Source organism: Podarcis cretensis, assembly GCF_951804945.1.
Source record: "Podarcis cretensis genome assembly, chromosome: 18".
NCBI classification, from domain to species: domain Eukaryota; kingdom Metazoa; phylum Chordata; class Lepidosauria; order Squamata; family Lacertidae; genus Podarcis; species Podarcis cretensis.
The window spans coordinates 3,444,953-3,466,747 of record NC_137188.1 but is presented as its reverse complement, the minus strand read 5'-3'; the positions used below and the strand labels follow the sequence as shown (position 1 = coordinate 3,466,747).

At 48.7% G+C, this 21,795-nt stretch overlaps 1 protein-coding gene across 1 annotated transcript in view; it reads right to left on the bottom strand.

Annotated features, from left to right (window-relative positions):
* Window positions 1–21,795, bottom strand: part of MYO1F (myosin IF) — a 56,377-nt gene that overhangs the window by 17,352 nt on the left and 17,230 nt on the right. The window contains exons 3-17 of the mRNA XM_079960476.1: window positions 18,817–18,906; window positions 18,564–18,658; window positions 13,078–13,165; window positions 12,434–12,523; window positions 11,967–12,098; window positions 11,154–11,288; window positions 10,412–10,544; window positions 8,986–9,182; window positions 7,558–7,638; window positions 6,353–6,439; window positions 5,708–5,794; window positions 4,668–4,835; window positions 4,311–4,396; window positions 2,448–2,529; window positions 925–1,031 (exon numbers count right to left, since the gene is read on the bottom strand). Coding sequence (XP_079816602.1) covers window positions 925–1,031; window positions 2,448–2,529; window positions 4,311–4,396; window positions 4,668–4,835; window positions 5,708–5,794; window positions 6,353–6,439; window positions 7,558–7,638; window positions 8,986–9,182; window positions 10,412–10,544; window positions 11,154–11,288; window positions 11,967–12,098; window positions 12,434–12,523; window positions 13,078–13,165; window positions 18,564–18,658; window positions 18,817–18,906 — 1,658 coding nt within the window. The remainder of the gene's footprint in view (window positions 1–924; window positions 1,032–2,447; window positions 2,530–4,310; window positions 4,397–4,667; window positions 4,836–5,707; window positions 5,795–6,352; window positions 6,440–7,557; window positions 7,639–8,985; window positions 9,183–10,411; window positions 10,545–11,153; window positions 11,289–11,966; window positions 12,099–12,433; window positions 12,524–13,077; window positions 13,166–18,563; window positions 18,659–18,816; window positions 18,907–21,795) is intronic.

Below are 21,795 nucleotides of genomic sequence, written 5' to 3'. Positions count from 1 at the left end.
GACCAGACATTCATAGAAGACTGGAGCAAATAGATGAACTATTTGAAAAGTTATTGTAATGAACAGATTACGCTAGTAGGACAATGAGGAGAATTATTAGTTAATGATAATTAAGTGTAATAGAGAAATTAAGAAATGCAGAATAAGTGATAAAAACGGAAAATCATCAGAGGAGTTGACGGAAGTCAAAAATAATGTATAAGATAAGAAATTACCGGTACGTTATATGAATGTTGGAAATGATATGTTATATATATATATGAATGAATGAGAATGAGAAGGGAATGCCTCTCTTAAGGGAATCTCTGCTCCCCTCTTGTCATCCTCTTCTAAAACACATCCTCCCACCGAAGAGAGAATGGTTTTTCTAAGACAGGGTTTTGCAGTCCACATTCTCCCTCTCTCAAGCAGCATAGAATGCCTCTTCTGAGATGAGATATTCAATAGTAGTAGTAGTAGTAGTAGTAGTAATAATAATAATAATAATAATAATAATAATTCATTATTTGTACCCCGCCCATCTGGCTGGGTTTCCCCAGCCACTCTGGGCGGCTTCCAACAAAGATTAAAAATACATTAAAATGTCACACATTAAAAGCTTCCCTGAGCAGGACTGTCTTCAGATGTCTTCTAAATGTCAAGTAGTTGTTTATCTCTTTGACATCTGATGCAAGAGTGTTCCACAGGGCGGGAGCCACCACCGAGAAGGCCCTCTGCAGCGATGCCTCTGAACACCAGTTGCTGGAAACCGCAGGAGGGGAAAGCCCCTCTTGTGTTCAAATTCTGCTTGGGGGTTTCCCACAGTTGGCCACTGTGAGAAGAGGATGCTGGAATGGATGGGCCATTGGCCTGATCCAGGCAGGACTCTCCTCATGTTCTCAGTTCTCAGTTGTCCGATCTGGGTCTCCCACCCTCCTTTCTTACCTGCTCTCCTCCCAGTCTCTTGGTCTCTTGGTCTCGTTGGGTTTGATGCAGCGGATGTAGTGGGGGGTGCACTTCATCAAGGTGTTCACAAGATCATTGGCCTGCCTCTTTTAGGGAAATAATAATAATAATTATTATAATAATAATTATATTATTTATACCCAGCCTGTCTGGCAGGGTTGCCCCAGCCACACATATGAAAACATAATGAAACATCAAACATTCACCATAACAATTTGATCCAATACAAATAAAGTCACAATAACTTTAAAATAAACAGGTAAAGGTAAAGACCCCTGACTGTTAAGTCCAGTCGTGGCCGACTCTGGGGTTGCGGTGCTCATCTCGCTTTATTGGCCGAGGGAGCCGGCGCACAGCTTCTGGGTCATGTGGCCAGCATGACTAAGCTGCTTCTGGCGAACCAGAGCAGCGCACAGAAACGCCGTTTACCTTCCCGTCAGAGTGGTACCTATTTATCTACTTGCACTTTGATGTGCTTTCGAACTGCTAGGTGGGCAGGAGCAGGGACCGAGCAACGGGAGCTCACCCCCCGTCGTGGGGATTCGAACTGACAACCTTCTGATCAGCAAGCCCTAGGCTCTGTGGTTTAGACCACAGCACCACCCGTGTCCCTTAAAATAAACAACTTATATCAAATAAAGCTATATTCAGCAATCAATTAGAATGCAATAATAAACAATAAAATTAAATCAGCAGATTATAATTAAACAGTCCACACTTATCAATTACAAGAAAGAATAGTTAAACTATAATAAGTAAAAATAATCGCAAGTCACAATGTACTCTTCCCAGCTGCTTTTGCTGTTCTCAAAGTCTGAGAAAGGTTCCCAGGACTTGATCAAGATTTCCCAAACTTGGGCCGCTAGCTGTTGTTGGACTACAATTCCCATCATCCCTGACCACTGGTCCTGCTAGCTAGGGATGATGGCACTTGTAGTCCAACAACAACTGGGGACCCAAGTCTGGGAAATCCTGGGCTGGACGGTGGAGCAAGGCAGGTGGGAAAAGCCATTGCCTGATGGACAGCAGAAGACACAGGTTTTTTGGTGTTACCCAGCCCAGGGTGCAAATGACAGGAATGAGCCAATCACAGGAGCCAATTAGGAAAAGCAGGATCTGCACAGCAGCACCAGGCCTAATGAGCACAGCAACTCTTCTTCAGTGGGTCTTGATGGTCCCTGCCTCCCCACAACCATCTAAGACCCCTTCTGTCCGGACTTCCCCCAAGCAATCGGAGACTATGCCTCCATGCAGCCAACCTCTCCTCTGCCCCTTTCATGCCTCTCCTGGTTCTGGGAGACCAGAGGGAGGGGAATTTGCTGCAGCAGGAGGGGGAGAAATCCATGACTCTTCACCAGATGGACTTCCTCTCTGCCTCTTGGTCTCCCTCCTCTCCTGCTTCTGCCTCCTATTCTGGACTTCATAATACATGGATAGTTTTATCCCACACGAATGCTTCCTAGCTTCAGCTATGAAACGGATCAGGCCAAACGAAGACTCACCTTAATTTTGGATCCTGCTGTGGTGGGTCTCCCTTTCTTATCCGCATCGAGTTTTTCTGGGAAGAGTCCCCGGATGAACCCGCTGGGAGGCGAAAGGTTTGGGGGCCTGGTTATGCCAAGCCAATAAACCCCACCCACGTTCCCCGAAAGAGAGAACTGAGGTAGCAGATAAGGCAGTCAGACCAAGGGAGTTGGTTGTTGTTGTTGTTGTTGTTATTATTATTATTATTATTATTATTATTATTATTATCATCATCATCATCATCAATCAGTGCCATGCACTTTCCCAAGCACACTCATGAGGTCTAGAAACTGCATGCTCTATTTTTAAGGCAGAAGTTGGGTGAGGGTGTGAGAGTACACACATAGCCCCAAAGCCAATCCACCCTCGCCTGCTTTTTCTCTGCCCCCTTTCAGTGACCAAACAGAAGGATCAGGCAATAAGACTAATAATAGTTGTTGTTGTTGTTGTTAGTATTCCACCCATCTGACTGGGCTACCCCAGCAACTCTGGGTGGCTCCCAACATATATGAAACATAATAATAGCATAATAACATAATAAAACATTAAACCTTAAAAAGCTTCCCTATGCAGGGCTGCTTTCAGATGTCATCTCTAAAGGTTGAATAGATGGGCAGAAGAGCCTCCTCTTCCAGGAAAGGTCTACCTTCCTCAAACCGCGGTGACTTTGATGCCACCAGGGCAAAACAGTCCCCTGTTGTCAACAAGACTCAGGACAGCTGGTTAATTCTGAATTTTTTTTGTCCATCCCACTTCCCCTCCACCCTGCTTGTCCTTGACCCTGGGAATAGCCAGTGTGGTGTAGTGGTTAGAGCAGTGGTTCGCAAAGTGGGTGGTACTGCCCCCAGGTGGTTGTGGTGGGATTAACTATTCAATCAATCAATCAATCAGTCAATCAATCAATCAATCAATCAATCAATCAATAATTAATAATACCCTGCCACCCTGGGGAGCTTCCAACAGAACACTAAAATACAATAACCTATTAAACATTAAAAGCTTCCCTAAAGAGGGCTGCCTTCAGATGTCTTCTAAAAGTCTGGTAGTTGTTCTTCTCTTTGACATCTGATGGGAGGGCGTTCCACAGGGCGGGCGCCACCACCGAGAAGGCCCTCTGCCTGATTCCCTGTAGCTTCCCATCTCCCAGTGAGGGAACCACCAGAAGGCCCTCGGAGCTGGACCTCAGTGTCCGGTCAGAACGATGGGGGTGGAGACACTCCTTCAGGTATACTGGACCGAGGCTGTTTAGGGCTTTCAAGGTCAGCACCAACACTTTGAATTGTGCTCGGAAACGTACTGGGAGCCAATGTAGGTCTTTCAGGACCGGTGTTATGTGGCCTCAGCGGCCGCTCCCAATCACCAATGTAGCTGCCACATTCTGGATTAGTTGTAGTTTCCGGGTCACCTTCAAAGGTAGCCCCACGTAGAGTGCATTGCAGTAGTCCAAGCAGGAGATAACTAGAGCATGCACCACTCTGGCCAGACAGTCTGCAGGCAGGTAGGGTCTCAGCCTGCGTACCAGATGGAGGTGATAAACAGCTGCCCTGGACTCACTCACATCTGAGGAGAGAATGCCTCTTCTGAACAGATAATTTCTATGTAGTTCAGGACTGAGTGCCTCTTCTAAACAGACGTGTCTCTCCATGCCTTGCATACTGCAGGGACTGAATCTTATTCTGTCAAGGATAGGGGAACCAGCAGCCACTCCAGAAGCCACTGAATTTCACCTCCCAGAAGTGTTGCTGGTTTCCCATCCTGGATCTAGCAAATTCCCAGAGCCTGTTTCTAACTGCCAGATGTTTCCGGGGAAACTCACGACCGCAGGGATTCCGGCAACTCACAATTCGCTGCTTTGCATCAACTCGATCAAGTCTGTGAAGAGCACGTCCCGGTTGCGTTCGCAGAAGCCGCTCACGTCGTAGGAGACCTGGAAACGAGCGCCATGGAATCTTAGGACAGTGGAGTTGGAAGAGGGGTCCCCCAAGGGTCATCCAGACTAACCCCCTGCAGTGCAGGAGTCACAAACAGAGAATACCCAGCAGTTGCCGCATGTGCAGAAATGAAATGAAGGGGGGAAGAATCCACAAGACTTTTATTTAAAAATGGGCTTTAAAAGCAAAATAATATGAGGATAGCAAATTAGCTAATTGGGAACCACTGATGTAGGTAAGAATAGCGCCCCACAGAGCTCCAGAGACCTTGCCAGCGTAATGGTGGATGATGAATCCCATATTGGACCCATTGAAATGTTCGTGGTTCCCCACAGCTGACTGCAGCTTCTGAAGGAGTGTCTGGTCAGCTCCGTCGCCCTTGGCGTACACAGTGGCGCAGACGTCGTCCAAGACGCTCATGATGCCAGGAGGATTCTGGGAGTTGAAAGAAAAGAGTGGAGGGGGGCTAATTATGTCCTGATTCAGCCTTGCTGGCATTCAGCCTGTTCTCTATGTTAGAATTCCTGCTCCCTGGTAGTAGTCATGGGATTGTTGTCTATCACATGACGGTGTATGTTTTGACTCCACAGAGTGGGAAGTGACGGAGACAGGATGTTTGTGTTACTGTGTTCCGTGAAGTGGGACTATTGTCCTTTGTTTTTTCTCTCTTTGCTGTCTGATGCTATAGAGAGAGAGGGAGCCATGTTGCCATGCTCCATGTGTGTTTATATGTCAATAAAGTAGATTAGCCAAAATGCTGAGTTGCTGAGGCCTGTCATGCATGATGCACAAACTCTGCGGATCCCTAAGTGTGCCGGTGTCAGTTGGCATCGGTCACTGTGATGTTCGGGCTGAAGAAAGCTTTTGAAGCTCCCGAACGATCGACCAGGAGGGAGAGAATGTGCCTGTTTCTGCCAGGGTCCTACTCAAGTGTAGGCTGAACTCCTGACACTCTATGCACACATTTTGGGTCGCACCCAATTAAATTCTATGCGGAGTAGGCGTGTTAAAATGAATGGAATTTAGGCACGCATGTCCTTAAGTCTGAACGGGCTTCCTCTGAGTACAGCTATGTACACACCACCCATCGCAAGCCCATGAATGGCAAAGAACCACGGGAAATGTCGTTGGTTCAGGGTGCTGGGAATCATAGCTCTCTGAGGGGTGAACTATAGTTCCCAGGGTTATTTTTTCGGAGGAAGTCATGTGATTTAAATGTACAGGGTATAGCAGTCTATGCTCAACCATTCCTTTACACCTTTTGTTTTGTAAAAGGGGACTGGGGGCGGGGGGGAAGGTTCTCTTACCAGCTTGTTTTCGATGAGGTCACACACCACTTTGTTGTTGAAATATTCGATTGGGGTCCATTTGATCCCTTCCTGCACATACTCTTCCTAAGGCAAAGAGAACGAGCTGGAAATGCGAGGTTTTTTATTTTCAAAGAAACCACAACATATCAAGAATTGAGGAGTTAACTCTTGATGTCACCCTGATTGATGTGTGGGGAGGCTGTCTGTCAAGTGACTTAGATGGGCACACTTGCTGATTTTGTTTTTAGAAAACCCCCTCTTTTCACCTTGAAAGGGGGTGGGGGAGGAAAGCCTTTCCAAACTCCAGGTTTTTTTCTTGCCATATAATACAGTTGTAAGGCTGTCATCACTCTGCAGTTGGTGGCTACAGTAGCTCCAGCATTACAGCAGAATATTGGGCAGGCAAGCCAGCAGGGTATGTTTGTTCATTACATTTAGACTCTGCATTTCTATATTAAAATACATTCAAGGTGGCATGCATAGATATTAGCAACAAACTGGTTAAAGGCGTCTAAATGTTTAATGACTTGTCTATTGCAGGTGGGAAGAGCCAGAAGAAAATACAAGGGAAGAATATTGGGGGCCATATAAAGTGGTCTGGAGCTTTGAATTCGCCCTCCTGAGCTCTGGCGTAGACCTCACCTGCTCTGCTTTCAGGGTCAGCTCGATGAAGATCTGCTGCAGCTTTTCATTCACAAAGTTGATACAGAACTGCTCAAAGCCATTTCTCTGATGGGAGGAGAGAGATTAAAAGGCATTGCTTCTGTTGCCCTGACCTATGATCCATGCAACGGTCACCTCCAGACTTGATTATTATAACTCACTCTACGTGGGGCTGCCCTTGAGACTGACCCAGAAACTCCAGCAGGTGCAGAATGCCGCGGCGAGACTCCTTACGGGGTCCTCGCCGTGGGATCACATTCACCCGGTGCTATACCAGCTGTACTGGCTCCCAGTGGAGTACAGGATCAGATTTAAGATGCTGGTTTTAACCTTTATATCCCTCTACGGCCTAGGACCCTCGTACCTACTGGACCGCCTCTCCTGGTATGTCCCTCGGAGGACCTTACAGTCTTCAAACAAAAACATCTGGGAGGTCCCAGGCCACAGGGAGGTTAGGCTGGCCTCAACCAGAGCCAGGGCTTTCTCGGCTGTGGCCCCGATCTGGTGGAACACTCTTTCACAAGAGACTAGGGCCCTGCGGGACTTGACATCTTTCCGCAGGGCCTGCAAGACGGAGCCGTTCCACCAGGCCTTTGGCTGAGACACAGCCTGACCCCCTCCTTTGGTAATCCTCACAGAACTCTAGCCCAATGGTTGCCATTAATTCGATTTGAATTGATTTTAGAATGAATTGAATTTAGAATGCTGTGTTACTTTTATTGTTGTTAGCCGCTCTGAGCCCTGCTTTGGCTGCAGAGGGCGGGATATAAATATTATTATTATTATTATTATTATTATTATTATTAATATCACAGGGAACAGAGACATGCCCAGTTCAGGTTGCAAACTGTGGCGATCGGTGTATTGTGGTTTCTGGAGACAGCAAGAGAATTAAACCCCCGCACCTATCTTCTAAACCTGGGGTGGTTTTTCAAAGTGAGATCCGTGTTCCCCTTGGGTGAAGATTCCAGGGGCCACATGGCAGCGGTGGGGGGGCCAGAGGTCAAAGTGGGCGGGGCAGTGCATGCAAATGTCTCTCCTGCACCCCCACACAGAAACACCCTTCATCCCAGCAAGCGAGAGGCATTATCAGAGCTCAAGGACCTATTTTCAGCCAGGTGAAAAGTCTCAAGGAGGTGTGGAGCAGGGCCTTGAGAGGGGCTGCTCTGAACAAAGACACCTACCTGGAATATTTCAAACCCATAAATGTCCAGAACGCCAACGCTGTATTCCTCGTGCGGCTTCTGAATGGCTCTGTTGATGGACTTGAGGCAAAGGAGAGAGGATTGGTTACCATCCAAACATGGCGGAAGGATGACAAGAAGATTGCACAAATGCAGAGCGGACAACCGAGGAACCGGCAGCAAAGCAAGCTGCCATCTTGCCCAAACCCGCTAATCCTAAAGGCAAAGGGCTGCTTCCAACGAAGTTCCACTCAGAGTAAACCCACTGGACTTAATAGAACTGGAAGTGATGAATGGCCCACTCTCACACTTCCATATTTGCTTTCCAAGGTACCATAGAGTCGGAAGAGAGAAGACTAGTCTCACCCTTCCATATTTGATTATGGCGGCTAATGGATGGAGGTTGAATCCTGACAAGACAGAAGTGCTGTGCTTGGGGGACAGGGGGCCGGCAGGTGTGGGGGACTCCCTGGTTCTGAATGGGGTCACTGTGCCCCTGAAGGATCAGGTGTGCAGCCTGGGAGTCATTTTGGACTCACAGCTGTCCATGGAGGCGCAGGTCAATTCTGTGTCCAGGGCAGCTGTCTACCAACTCCACCTGGTACGCAGGCTGAGACCCTCCCTGCCCACGGACTGGATCGCCAGAGTGGTGCATGCTCTTGTTATGTCCCGCTTGGACTACAGCAATGCGCTCTACCTGGGGCTACCTTTAAAGGTGACACGGAAACTGCAATTAATCCAGAATGCGACAGCTAGACTGGTGACTGGGAGCAGCCGACGAGACCACATAACACCAGTCTTGAAAGACCTATACTGGCTCCCAGTACGTTTCCAGGCACAATTCAAAGTGTTGGTGCTGACTTTAAAAGTCCTAAACAGCCTTGGCCCAGTATATCTGAAGGAGCGTCTCCTCCCCCATCGTTCTGCCCGGACACTGAGGTCCAGTGCTGAGGGTCTTCTGGCAGTTCCCTCATTGCGAGAAGCCAAGTTACAGGGAACCAGGCAGGGGGCCTTCTCGGTGGTGGCACCCGCCCTGTGGAACGCCCTCCCACCAGATGTCAAAGAGAAGAACAACTACCTGACATTTAGAAGACATCTGAAGGCAGCCCTGTTCAGGGAAGTTTTTAATGTATGACATTTTAATGTATTTTTCATCTTTGTTGGAAGCTGCCCAGAGTGGCTGGGGAAACTCAGACAGATGGGCGGCGTACAAATAATAAATAATAATAATAATAATAATAATAATAATAATAATAATAATAATTGAAAGAACCATCGAGTTGGTAGCTATGAAGGGGCTGCCATCTTGTCCCAATACTTTTGGGATCCAAAGAACCACAGAGTTGGAAGCGATAGACAAGACTCCCTGTTGCCCCAGTGGCCCCAGCCTCCCCTAACACCCTGGACCAGGATGAGGCCAGTCCTCACCTCCACAAGGAAGTCAAAGACTCGGGAGTACAGCCCCTTGGCCAGGGCGTCGCGGGTGTAGGAAGCTTGCTCGACATTGAGGGTCACGTTGATTGACTCCTTCCGGTTCCCCCACTTGCTGTCCATTTTCCGGCTGGTCAGCTTGTCGTTGAGCCGGTTCTTGTCGATCCCCAGGAGGTAGGCAGGAAAGGCCAGCACTGGGGTTGGGAGGGAGAGGCAGCTGAGCATCTCTAGAGGGGCCTGTGGAACTCACGGCCACTGTATAACCCTGAACTTCAGGGCTATGGAATGATCTTCACAACAACCTTGTAGGGTAGTTCGGTTCACACACCCTTGCTGGACCACAAAGATTGCCTGACGAACTTGGGGTCGATTGCCATCTTCCCTCAGCCTAACCCATGGGTAGGCAAACTAAGGGCTGTGGGCCAGATCAGGCCCAATTGCCTTCTGGATCTGGCCCACAGATGGTCCAGGAATCGCCGCATGGATCGCCAGTGCGCACATTCCTTCCCTCTCCCTCTGTCTCCCTCCCATGGCAGTGCTGGTGGCGCCTCCTCCATCCCTCCCACCTCCTGGCTTCTCCCTGCCCTGCCTAGAGGAGGAAGGGGGCTGGGCTTTGATGGTGCCAGCAGCAGCAGCAGCAGCGCTTGAGCGGCCGCCATTTTAAGCAGCCCCTGCCATTCGCAAGACACAGGTAAGCAGCCAGCGGGGGTCGTGGGACACTCCCAGATTGACAGAAGCCATCCCGGTTTCTTAATTAAAATTCCAGTTATGTCTTAAGGATGCCTCATATCTATGATTAGGGGGGGGGGAATGAAGGTTTTATGGTCTTTTTGGGGGGGGCGGTCATACTGATGTATATTTTGCTCTAGGACATGGGTAGGCAAACTAAGGCCCGGGGGCTGGATCCAGTCCAATCGCCTTCTCAATCCACAGATGGTCCTGGAATCAGCGTGTTTTTACATTAATAGAATGCGTCCTTTGATTTAAAATGCATCTCTGGGGTATTTGTGGGGCATAGGAATTTGTTCATTATTTTTTTCCTGAATATATTCCTGCCCCCCACAAGGTCTGAGGGACAGTGGACTGGCCCACGGCTGAAAAAGTTTGCTGACCCCTGCTGTCCTAATCTTTTTCTATCTATCTACTTAAAACATTTATCTCCTATACCTCTTGAAGGACACTTTGCATGAGAAAAACACATCCTACTCCCTAGGGCAAGTTTCTTACACACACACACACACACACACACACACTCCCTACTCTCCAACTGTGAAGCAGGGCTGGTGAGGGGCGTGGTTTAGATAATTTTGCACCGCTTCATTTGGAGCAATATTTCATTGGGTCGTAGAATTGTAGCATTGGAGGGGACCCCAAGGGCCATCTAGTCCAGCCCCCCTGCAATGCAGGTTGGCAAGCAACTCACAATCTGGGCTCTCCACCTGGGCGTAGTTGCCCTGCTCCTGGAATCCGATGTTGCCGAGGTGAAGGATGCCAGCTGTGATTTGTAGGATGAGCTGTTTGTCTTGGCCAGAGATCCCGATGACGTCCATGGCGTTCTTGGGTAGCGTGGGGGGAATCCCAGGAAAAAGAGAGAGAGAGAGAGAGAGAGAGAGAGAGAGAGGAAGTAAGTCCATGTTATAGCTGACTGTGAATAACAGCCAGTGGTGAAAAAGGTAAAGGGACCCCTGACCATTAGGTCCAGTCATGGCTGACTCTGGGATTGTGGCGCTCATCTCGCTTTATTGGCCGAGGGAGCCGGCCTGCAGCTTCCGGGTCATGTGGCCAGCAGGACTAAGCCGCTTCTGGCGAACCAGAGCAGCGCACGGAAACGCCGTTTACCTTCCCGCCGGAGCAGTACCTATTTATCTACTTGCACCGATGTGCTTTCGAACTGCTAGGTTGGCAGGAGCAGGGACCGAGCAACGGGAGCTCACCCCGTTGCGGGGATTCGAACCACCAACCTTCTGATTGGCAAGTCCTAGACCCACAGCGCCACCTGCGTCCCCAACAGCCAGTGGTTGCTGGTGCCCACTGGAGCTAATTGAGAGGCAGGGATCGCATATAAGGGTGCTACAGATTTGGGAGGGGGGGCCCCTAAACTGTGGTAACTAATAAATGGCAGGGTTTTGATGATTCGAGATGCAAAGGGAAAAATATGACCACACCATTGTCTCGTGGAATTCGCTCCGGTCGTCTGTTCCGTCCACTTTGTACGTTTCTGACTGGGACAGGTAGTAGTAGTAATCTGGGCTCATGATCCCCAAATTGTGCTTCTGGTCTGGGGAGGCTCCCTCGATGAGCTGAAAAACGAGAAAAAATATGCAACACAAACACAGATGGCAGGACTACCAAAGATTTCTGCTGTGAGAGAATGTATGGAAGAGGCAATATTCTTTGTGCATGGTATAATGCTCAAGGTTTGGAAGTTGCACTTTTAACAGATCTTGGGCATGGAAAAGTGCTTGACCATGCCTACTTCTGGCCAGGCAGTCGGTGCATAGTGGTGCATGTTGTGAGCTCATCCCTGTGCCTCTTTGCACAAGCACTTTTATTTAATTTCTCAGTAGTTACAGGTAGGTAGCCGTGTTGGTCTGCTGTAGTCGAAACAAAATTTAAAAATTCCTTCCAGTAGCACCTTAGAGACCAACTAAGTTTGTTATTGGTATGAGCTTTCGTGTGGTATCTGAAGAAGTGTGCATGCACATGAAAGCTCATACCAATAACAAACTTAGTTGGTCTCTAAGGTGCTACTGGAAGGAATTTTTAAAATCTAATTTCTTACTTTACAATAAAATTGCAAGGCCGTCACCACGCTGTACTTCACCTAACCACCAGTAGGTGGCCACAGCCACTCCAGCATGGTTGCAGAACAGCAGGCAGGCGAGCAAGCAAGCAAGCAACAATACATTAGATATGCTTCGTAGGCAGATGGACATATAGACACTTAACTGACCCAGCCCTGCTTCATCAGCTCCTACCTGGTAATAGATATGGAAGTTCCTCTCACTTTCGTTCTGGCTCACCACACGGGATTTTTCCAGCAGGAAGTTGGAGATCTTCCCTCCATCGGGCTCCCCTCCACGACTGAACTGGATCTCAAAGTACTTCCCCTGGCAGGGCGAGACGGAGACCCAGGCTCGTACTGAATGTTCGCCCTACTCAGAGTAGCCCCACTGAAACCAATGGGCATGAGTCACCAAGACCCATTTGTTTCAAGTGCTCTCTGAGTAGAACTTAGCAGGAGGCACAGCACCGGAGGCAGGTCATTTTGCAAATCCAGTTTTTCAGTGTAGGAATCTCAACTAAAAAACCCCCCAGCATGTATTTTGGCTGCGTTTGGTCCCCTGCCTTGAGGTCCCCCATCCTGCCCTATTGTCAGCAGCAGCAACCAAAGCTGGAGGCTCCAAGTCTTCGCTCCCCAAACAACGACCCTGCAGAGACTTACGAATCGACTGGAGTTGTTGTTCCGGACAGTCTTGGCATTGCCAAATGCTTCCAGCAGCGGGTTGGACTGGAGAATGATATCTTTAACGTGCTGGAAGGAAGAGAAACCAACATCAGTGGAACTGAGCAAGAGAGAGCAAGGCAAAATGGAACTGAGATGCCCTAAACCCTCACAGCATTTCTGAATCTAGTTTTCCCCTCCTTTTGCAGAGTAAATAACTCTGAATTCAACCCAGGATCCTGACCTGGGGAACCCCCAACCCGACCTGTACCAATTCAGGGGCAAGGCGAATGTTCAGTTCAGGTTTTATTATTTATTTGTGTTTCATTAGCCTTGCTGGCTGGTGAGCAGAGGGCTCGATCCTGCAGGGCACTGTATCCCCAGCAGCTTCCCTGCAGGGAGCTGGCCAGTGAAGAAAGACCTGGCAGCCCCTCTGACCCATCTAACAGCCCCAGGTTGCTCCGGAGGCGGCCCGACTTGAGCAGGGGCGATCTAAGGCTGCTTTGAACCTGTCTCAACCCACAGCCAGATCCTAAATCAGCCCGAATCATCCAGCCAGATGTGGAGCCCAGACCTAGCCCATGGGACAGGAAGCAAGACTTCAGAACTGACTTGGGATAGGGTCAAAGGGCGAAATGACCTACCTGCACCTTTTCGCCACCTCCGGAAACTTTGGAAATGTACCCCATGATGTATTTGGCGGCCACTGTCTTCCCTGCACCACTCTCGCCGCTGAAACACACACGTCAAAATGTCAGGAGCTGCCTTGTATACAGAGTCAGACCAACATGGCCTACCTAGTTCAGCCTTGTTGACTGCCGTCTGTCTCGAGAGACAGTGTACTTTGGGGGGTGAAGTCAAACTGCTGCGTGAGCGGCTCAGAAATGACCTCCTTGGGGCCCAAGCCTGGTCAGTGCGTCTGGACGTCCTGGGCTGCCCAGAGGGCAAGACCCACCTTTCAGCCTTGCTGGCGTCCAAAGGAAGAAGAAGAAGAGTTTGGATTTGATATCCCACCTTTCACTCCCTTTAAGGAGTCTCAAAGTGGCTAACATTCTCCTTTCCCTTCCTCCCCCACAACAAACACTCTGTGAGGTGAGTGGGGCTGAAAGACTTCAAAGAAGTGTGACTGGCCCAAGGTCACCCAGCAGCTGCAGGTGGAGGAGCGGAGACGCGAACCCGGTTCTCCAGATTACGAGACTACCGCTCTTCACCACTACACCACACTGGAAAGCAGAACAAGACCTTTGGCACCATCTAGGCTGCAGGAGTTGCTGGAAGGAGGCATGCAAGGCACCATCCAACCGCCAGGGCCGTCTTACCCATAGAGGCTAGTGGCGCGGGGCGCCAGGGCACCAAGTTCTGGAGGGTGCCAGGGAAGAGGCGGAGGCTGGAGGTGGCACCTCCTGGCATCAGCTCGCCGCCCTTGCCCACCTCTGCCATGCCGCACTGAAGCAGCGCCGCGCCCGGAGCCTCTGCCTGCCATGGCCACCGCGGCACAAAGCGGTCAGCTGAGCTGGGAGATGCTGCCTCCAGCCTCTGCCTTTTCCCTGCCAGAGGAGCTGCCCCCCAGCTGCTGCCCACATCCTCCAGCCCCACTGGCAGCCCCAACCTCCCTAAAAAATTCTGGGAAACATAGGGAGCTTTGCACCACAGCGCCAGATATGCTTAACAAGGCCCTGCCTGCCTTCACTCTGGATTTGAGTAGGGTTTACTCCTGAGCCCTTTCGTCTCCCAAATATATCCCGTACGACAGCAGAGATTTGAGATCCCTGCTTTCCTTCTCCTAGATAGGAGACAAGCCCCACCAGTCCCTCACTTCTGAAATAAAAAAATTAAGGTCTTTTATATATGATAAATGTTCATAAATGTACCAAGCAAACACGTACATAAATATATAAACCACATGTCTGAAGCAGCACAGGAAAACAGCCCTGGAACCAATATTGACTCCCCAACTGACCAAATGTTTTCTCTGCAACGTCAAATGGAAAAGCCTCCCCATTGTCTTTTCCTTCACAATTCCTGTCTTAAGGGTATGTCTGTGTATGAATAGGGTTAGCCTATGACCTGGCTCAGAAAATAAGTATTTGTCATTACAAAAGACTGGCCAGGCTCCCCAGGGTATCCAATCAAATGACCATTAACAGGTAACCTGCCAGACAGGAGGTAAACAAAGCACTCAGATTTCTGTTGTAGACCGCCTTTTCTGTGATGTAGGTATGATGTATATGGGGGTGGTCTTGGACTTCAGGGCGGGCAATTTAAAATGTCTATATAAGGGCAGACACACCTTTGTTCGGGGTCCTCCTCCTTTCCTGTGTGTGAAGGGGGCACCCTCTTGCAACAGTTCAATAAAGATCAGGCTTACTAGCTGCTTTGCTTCTCAATATTCTCTGGTTGGCCTCTGTTATTTTCTCTGACCAATGGAGAACCTGCAAAGGACTCTAGAAGGGCTCTTGTGTCCCCCATAAGGGAATAAGGGCAGATTTCCGTTTATTACACTTCCCTCTACAGCACGGGCAGAAACCGCCTTCTTGACCATGGGGTCCAGTCTTGGTCTCGTCCATTTTGTCCGCCAGAGTCTGTCTTTACCTGGAGGGGAAGCCCCTAACTTGCTGAGGGTTTGAGACCCACTGGCTCCCCTCAAAGCCCAGGGTTTGGGAAAGCACCAAAGTTAAGGGGACCCCAGGATGCCCTCTTTGGTTATTATGGGAAGCATCCCTTTGCCCCATGAAACTTGGCTTGCAATGCAAACCTTCTGCTAGAACGCCGCAGACTTCAATGGGGAAGTTGCTCAACATTTTGCAACAAATCTGTTGCAATGATCTCATCAGGGGAAAAACAAACAAAACCCCCAAGCCCTAAATTTATACAGTATATATATTTTCCTTTTCCTTTTCCTTTAACAACAGGCCTCTTCCTAAGTCACTGCAGCCGTGGTAAAAAAACAAAACCCCACGCCTGCCCCAGGAGTTCTGCTTGAAGGGCAACAGCAGAACTTCTGCTAGAGGAAGAAGTGTGTATGTTTGTATGTTAGTGTCTGTGTAACCTTCATGCTGAGTTTTGAGTTGCTCAATCATCCCAGATGGCCCACAGATGTTTCATCAGGGGGGAGCTGAATGGTCTCCTGATTGCTGGGTTTCTCTTTCTTGCCATTGGAATGAGACACCCATTTGAATTCAGAGAAGGTTGATAGACTGGGCAGAACTATGCCACTGAGATGACCATTTTTTATATTTATTAAAAAGAGGCTCAGGGAAGTCAGGAGTCCTCCTTCTATCTGCCAGAGCTGGGATGAGGAAACTGTGGCCCTCCAGATATCACTCCCAGGTGGCTCATAATCAAAGATGTTGGGTGTTGGGTGTTCTGACCTATAAAGCCTTAAACGGCTCAGGGCTGCAATATCTCAAGGAACTGCCTCTCTCCATATGAACTGACTCAAACCCTGAGATCATCTTCTGAGGCCCTCCTTCATGGGCCTCCTCCTCGAGAGGTCTGGAGGGTGGCAACACGAGAACGGGGCCTTTCCTGTGGTGGCTCCTCAATTGTGGAAAACTCTCCTCAGGTTCGCCTGACGCCTTCATTATACACAGATGTTCCCTGAGCTAAGAAGAAGCAAAATCTACGGCGTGCAAGAGATGGGAGAACGCATCTATTCAGGAACAGGGAATGCCTCTTTTCAGAACAGAATAATGAAGGCGCCAGGTGAGCCTCCCTTGGGAGAAAATTCCATAAACGGGGAGCCACCACAGAAAAGGTCCTGTTCTTGTGTTGCCACCCTCTGGACCTCACATGGAGGAAGCACACGAGAAAGGGCCTCAGAGGATGATCTCAGGGTCTGGGTCGGTTTATATGGGGAGAGGCAGTCCTGGAGCGATTGCAATCCTCAGCTGTTTAAGGCTTTAGAGCAGGGGTCAGCAAACCTTTTCAGTAGGGGGCCAGTCCACTGTCCCTCAGACCTTGTTTGGGGCTGGATTATATTTTTTTTTTGGGGGGGAATGAATGAATTCCTATGCCCCACAAATAACCCAGAGATGCATTTTGAATAAAAGCACACATTCCACTCATGTAAAAACACGCTGATTCCTGGACCGTCCGCGGGTCAGACTGAGAAGGCGATTGGGCCGCATCCAGCCCCCGGGCCTTAGGTTGCCGACCCATGCTTTACAGGTCAAAAACAGCACTTTGGGTTGGGCCCAGAAACTAATTGGCAGTTGGACCAGAATATGCTCAACCTGTTTTGCCCCCTGTTTTGCAATCTGGACCCCAAATCCTGTGCTAGCTGGAGTTTCCTAACCGTCTTCAGTGGCACCCCAAGGTTAGATTAGATCGCGGATAAAAACATGAGTTTTTTCTCCCACTACCACATCCCCTGAAGCAAACCACGGAAGCCCTGATGCATCCAGGTTTCACCCTCGTGACAACCCCAAAGCTGGGAGAGGCCGTGACGCGTGGGCAAGGGACTGAGTGGGGATTAAACCCCACGGTCTCTCTAGCTTGCCAGGACATCAGGCTTCCCAGCTGCCAAGCACCCGGATCATGATTCAATATATAACAGTGGACGCTCGGGTTGCGAACATGATCCGTGTGGGAAGAACGTTTGCAACCAGCAACGCCACGTATGCACACACGCGGGTAGCGATTCGGTGCTTCTGCACATGCGCAAAGCGCAATTTAGCACTTCTGCGCATGCACAAGCGCCGAAACCTGGAAGTAACCCGTTCCGGAACAGTCATACCTCATGTTACGTCCGCTTCATGTTATGTTCTTTCAGGTTACATCCCGGGTTTTGCCGCTCGCGCATGCGCAGAAGTGAAAAATGACATAACGCGCATGCGCAGAAGCGGCAAATCACGACCCATGCGTGTGCAGATGCGCTGCTGTGGCTTGCGTTCTTTTCATGTTGTGAACGGGCCTCTGGAACGGATCCCATTTGCAACCAGAGGTACCACTGCACTTCCGGGTTTGGCGTGATGCGCAACCCGAAATCGCGCAACCCAACCCCGAGGTATGACTGTATTTCAAAAGAGCTTAACACAACTTTTTCCAATTAACAATCAATTCACTGTGGACTTCCCCTCTGCCCTCCTCCACGCTTTCCCTAATTTTTCAAATAATGTTACAGTCCTTCTGTGCCTTCTCTTCTCCACAATATTTTCAAATATAGACCTTACTGTTCTTACTCTAAGGCTATTTGCGCATTTTACAGTATTTTTTTAAATGATGGCGTATGCTGAAATGGCAAAGCTAACCGGAAGACTTAGAGATAAGGACAACAGAGACTTTAAAAAAGACTGGGAACCACTTGTGTTGTATTTACAGAAGCATTGTAAAAAAGTGGACTCACTACCACAGTTTGAGCTGACACTTACAACTAACAAAGCAAACATAGAGATCAAGATGTAATAACAGGGAAATAATAAAGTGTAAGAGGCAAATTGAAAACAATCATGGTGTAAAAATGATAAGAATATAACAATATTCAACTTAAAGAATGCAATATTAAGGTATAATATTGCAGGACTTGACGTCTTTCCGCAGGGCCTGCAAGACGGAGCTGTTTCGCCTGGCCTTTGGTTTGGACGCAGTCTGACCCTTATGTTTCCCTCCCCTTACGGTCTTGATCTATGGGCTACTTTTAAAATGAGGCTGCATTTTAAATTGCATTTTAACCTGTATTTTAAATTGGATTTTTTTTCTTTTCCTATTATGTTTTTACTGTAATTTTAGTGGTTTTAGCCGCCCTGAGCCTGGCTCTGGCTGGGGAGGGCGGGGTATAAATAAAATTTATTATTATTACTATTAATAATAAAAGAAGCAGGAGGAGTTAATGTGTAAAGAACCAGAAGAGGTAGTTGAGGGAAGTTGGGTGTGTCTGTTAGGAATTGTATTTCTTCTTCTTCTTGACATAATGTTATTGTGATGAATATAAAATTGTAAAACTTAATATTATTTTTTTAAAGCATATTTAAAAAAAAATAGCCGACCAACCTTTTCCAATGCTCCTTCAATCCTGCCTCCTAATTTCAATAGTTGGACTTGCCAATTTGGCAGGTTTGGTCAATTTCAGCTGCAAATCCTCTCTAGTATGGATAGTGATTCCATTCTGTTTTATCCTCCGTCTCCTTACCTGATGATGACGCACTGGTTTTCCCCGTCGATGAGCATGTTTCGGTACATGTTGTCGGTCAAGGCGTAGATGTGGGGCGGGTTTTCGTACTGCGCCTAGGACAGAACACCAGAGAGGCGTGAATTCGGGGCTCCAGCTGTTGCCGGACCAGGTGTCAGAGGGCAGGGAGGGGCTCGGCCACCTTAAGAAATTGGGGTGCCCACTGGCGCCCCCCCCAACCCCTTCTCCCAGCCCCACAACTCCAGTGCCTTACTGCTCCTTGGTAGAGTTCCACTTCCCGGTCTGTGAAATAGGGCATTTGCTTAAAGGGGTTGACAGAGATGAGGACAGGTCCAATATAGGTCTGAGAGCCGTCTGTTAAGGAATAATCAATATATTTTGTCTCTCTCTATAGGTAACCTATACAGAAATATTAACAACCTCAGATATGCAGATGACACAACCTTGATGGCAGAAAGTGAGGAGGAATTAAAGAACCTTTTAATGAGGGTGAAAAAGGAGAACGCAAAATATGGTCTGAAGCTCAACATCAAAAAAACGAAGATCATGGCCACTGGTCCCATCACCTCCTGGCAAACATAAGGGGAAGAAATGGAGGCAGTGAGAGATTTTACTTTCTTAGGCTCCATGATCACTGCAGATGGTGACAGCAGCCACGAAATTAAAAGACGCCTGCTTCTTGGGAGAAAAGCAATGACAAACCTGGACAGCATCTTAAAAAGCAGAGACATCACCTTGCCAACAAAGGTCCGTATAGTTGAAGCTCTGGTTTTCCCAGTCGTGATGTATGGAAGTGAGAGCTGGACCATAAAGAAGGCTGATTGCCAAAGAATGGATGCTTTTGAATTCTGGTGCTGGAGGAGACTCTTGAGAGTCCCATGGACTGCAAGAAGATCAAACCGATCCATTCTGAAGGAAACCAGCCCTGAGTGCTCACTGGAAGGACAGATCCTGAAGCTGAGGCTCCAAGACTTTGGCCACCTCATGAGAAGAGAAGACTCCCTGGAGAAGACCCTGATGTTGGGAAAGATGGAGGGCACAAGGAGAAGGGGACGACAGAGGACGAGATGGTGGGACAGTGTTCTCGAAGCTACCAGCATGAGTTTGACCAAACTGCGGGAGGCAGTGGAAGACAGGAGTGCCTGGTGTGCTCTGGTCCAGGGGGTCACGGAGAGGCGGACCTGACTAAACGACTAAACAACAACAAAGGTAACCTTGGCTGAAATGCACCTCCTCACCGCAGCTTCAGAAACCAGCATTCAAGCATGGACCGCAAACCTGGGGAAGATGTGGCTTTCTTGTTTTCTCCAGCTAGGGAGGGTAGGACTCGAACCTGTGGCTTCAGGTTACAAGTGTAATAAACAAAAATCTGCCCTTTTTCCCTTATGGGGTATCCAAGAGCCCAAATAGAGTCCTTACATAGGTTCCCTATTGGTAGGAGAAAATAACAGAGGCCAGCCAGAGAATATTGAGAAGCAAAGCAGCAAGTAAGCCTGATCTTTATTGAACTGTTGCAACAGGGTGCTCCCCTCACATGCAGGAAAGGAGGAGGACCCAGAACAAAGGTGTGTCCGCCCTTATATAGACATTTTAAATTGCCCACCCTGAAGTCCAAGACCACCCCCATATACATCATACCTACATCACAGAAAAGGCGGTCTACAGCAGAAATCTGAGTGCGTTATTTACCTCCTGTCTGGCAGGTTACCTGTTAGTGCTCACTTGATTGGATACCCTGGGGAGCCTGGCCAGTCTTTTGTAATGACAAATACTTAGTTCCTGAGCCAGGTCGCAGGTTCACCCTATTCATACACAGACATACCCTTAAGACAGGATTTGTGAAGGAGGAGACAATGGGGAGGCTTTTCCATTTTCCTTTGACCTTGCAGAGAAATATTTGAGGTCAATTTGGGAGGGACAAAATGGTTTCAGGACTTTTTCTGTGGGGTTTCAGACATGTGGTTTATATATGCAGTTATATGAGACTTTAAATTTTTTAATTCACAAGAAAAGAGATTCCGACTCAAAATCAGGAAGAACATTCTGACAGTAAGAGCGGTTTGGCCATGGTATGGAAGGGGACAGAGTCTCCTTCTTGGGACGTTTATAAGCAGAGGTTTGGTGGCCCTCTGTCCGGTATGCTTTATCTGTGATTCACGCATAGCAGGGGGTTGGTCTAGATGACCATTGGGGTCCCTTCCAACTTTACGATTGTATGATTCTACGAAATCAGAAGCCGGGGGCGGCTTAAATCCGGGACCATTCCTGGAAAATCAGGACACTTGGGTTGATCCTTGCTGAATTCTGCAAGAAGCTCAGCTGCCAGGTTGGTTGTAAGTAGTATAGCAAGCAGGTGAGGGCCGGGTGATGGCTGACCGAGGCGAGGGGGGCAGTGCCCCATGGGCCCAAAGGCTCCATGGCATGTACGACTGGCCCAAGGTGCAGCTGCGCCTGCAAACTCGGTCGTCCTGCAAGCTAGAACCAGCCGTCTGTTCTCTCTGGCGCCACCTACTGTTGGGCTCCCGGGCTCCCACCCTCCCAGCAACCGCCACCACCAATTGCACTTGCAGCATCAAGAGGCAGTGTCTGTGGTTCTGCCCTGTGTGGTCCAGGAGCATCTGAGGCGGACCCAGGTTCGGATCCAGCCCTCAGGGGGCGAACCTGACCTTTTAGCATCACCCTGGGCACCTGATTATGTGGGTTGTGACGATTCTGGCTGACTCAGGCCACAGTAAGGAAGTCCTTTTCACAACAGCTGCTGTGGGCGGCGCTATTTTTAAGCAGGAAGATGAAAGCGAGGACAACTTTTCAGTTTCGGTGTGTGTGCATTTATCCCACATAGCTAAAGAGTCCCATGACTTTGACTAAGCCCATCTCCATCTCTCTTGCATGCTAATTCTTAGAACTTCTGTGGACCTTCAGATTACAGTGGTACCTCGGGTTAAGAACTTAATTCGTTCTGGAGGTCCGTACTTAACCTGAAGCTGTTCTTAACCTGAAGCACCACTTTAGCTAATGGGGCCCCCTGCTGCCGCCAGAGCACGATTTCTGTTCTCATCCTGAGGTAAAGTTCTTAACCCGAGGTAGTATTTCTGGGTTAGCGGAGTCTGTAACCTGAAGCGTCTGTAACCTGAAGCATCTGTAACCCGAGGTACCACTGTATTATTATTATTATTATTATACTATTTACAGTGGTACCTTGGGTTAAGTACTTAATTTGTTCTGGAGGTAC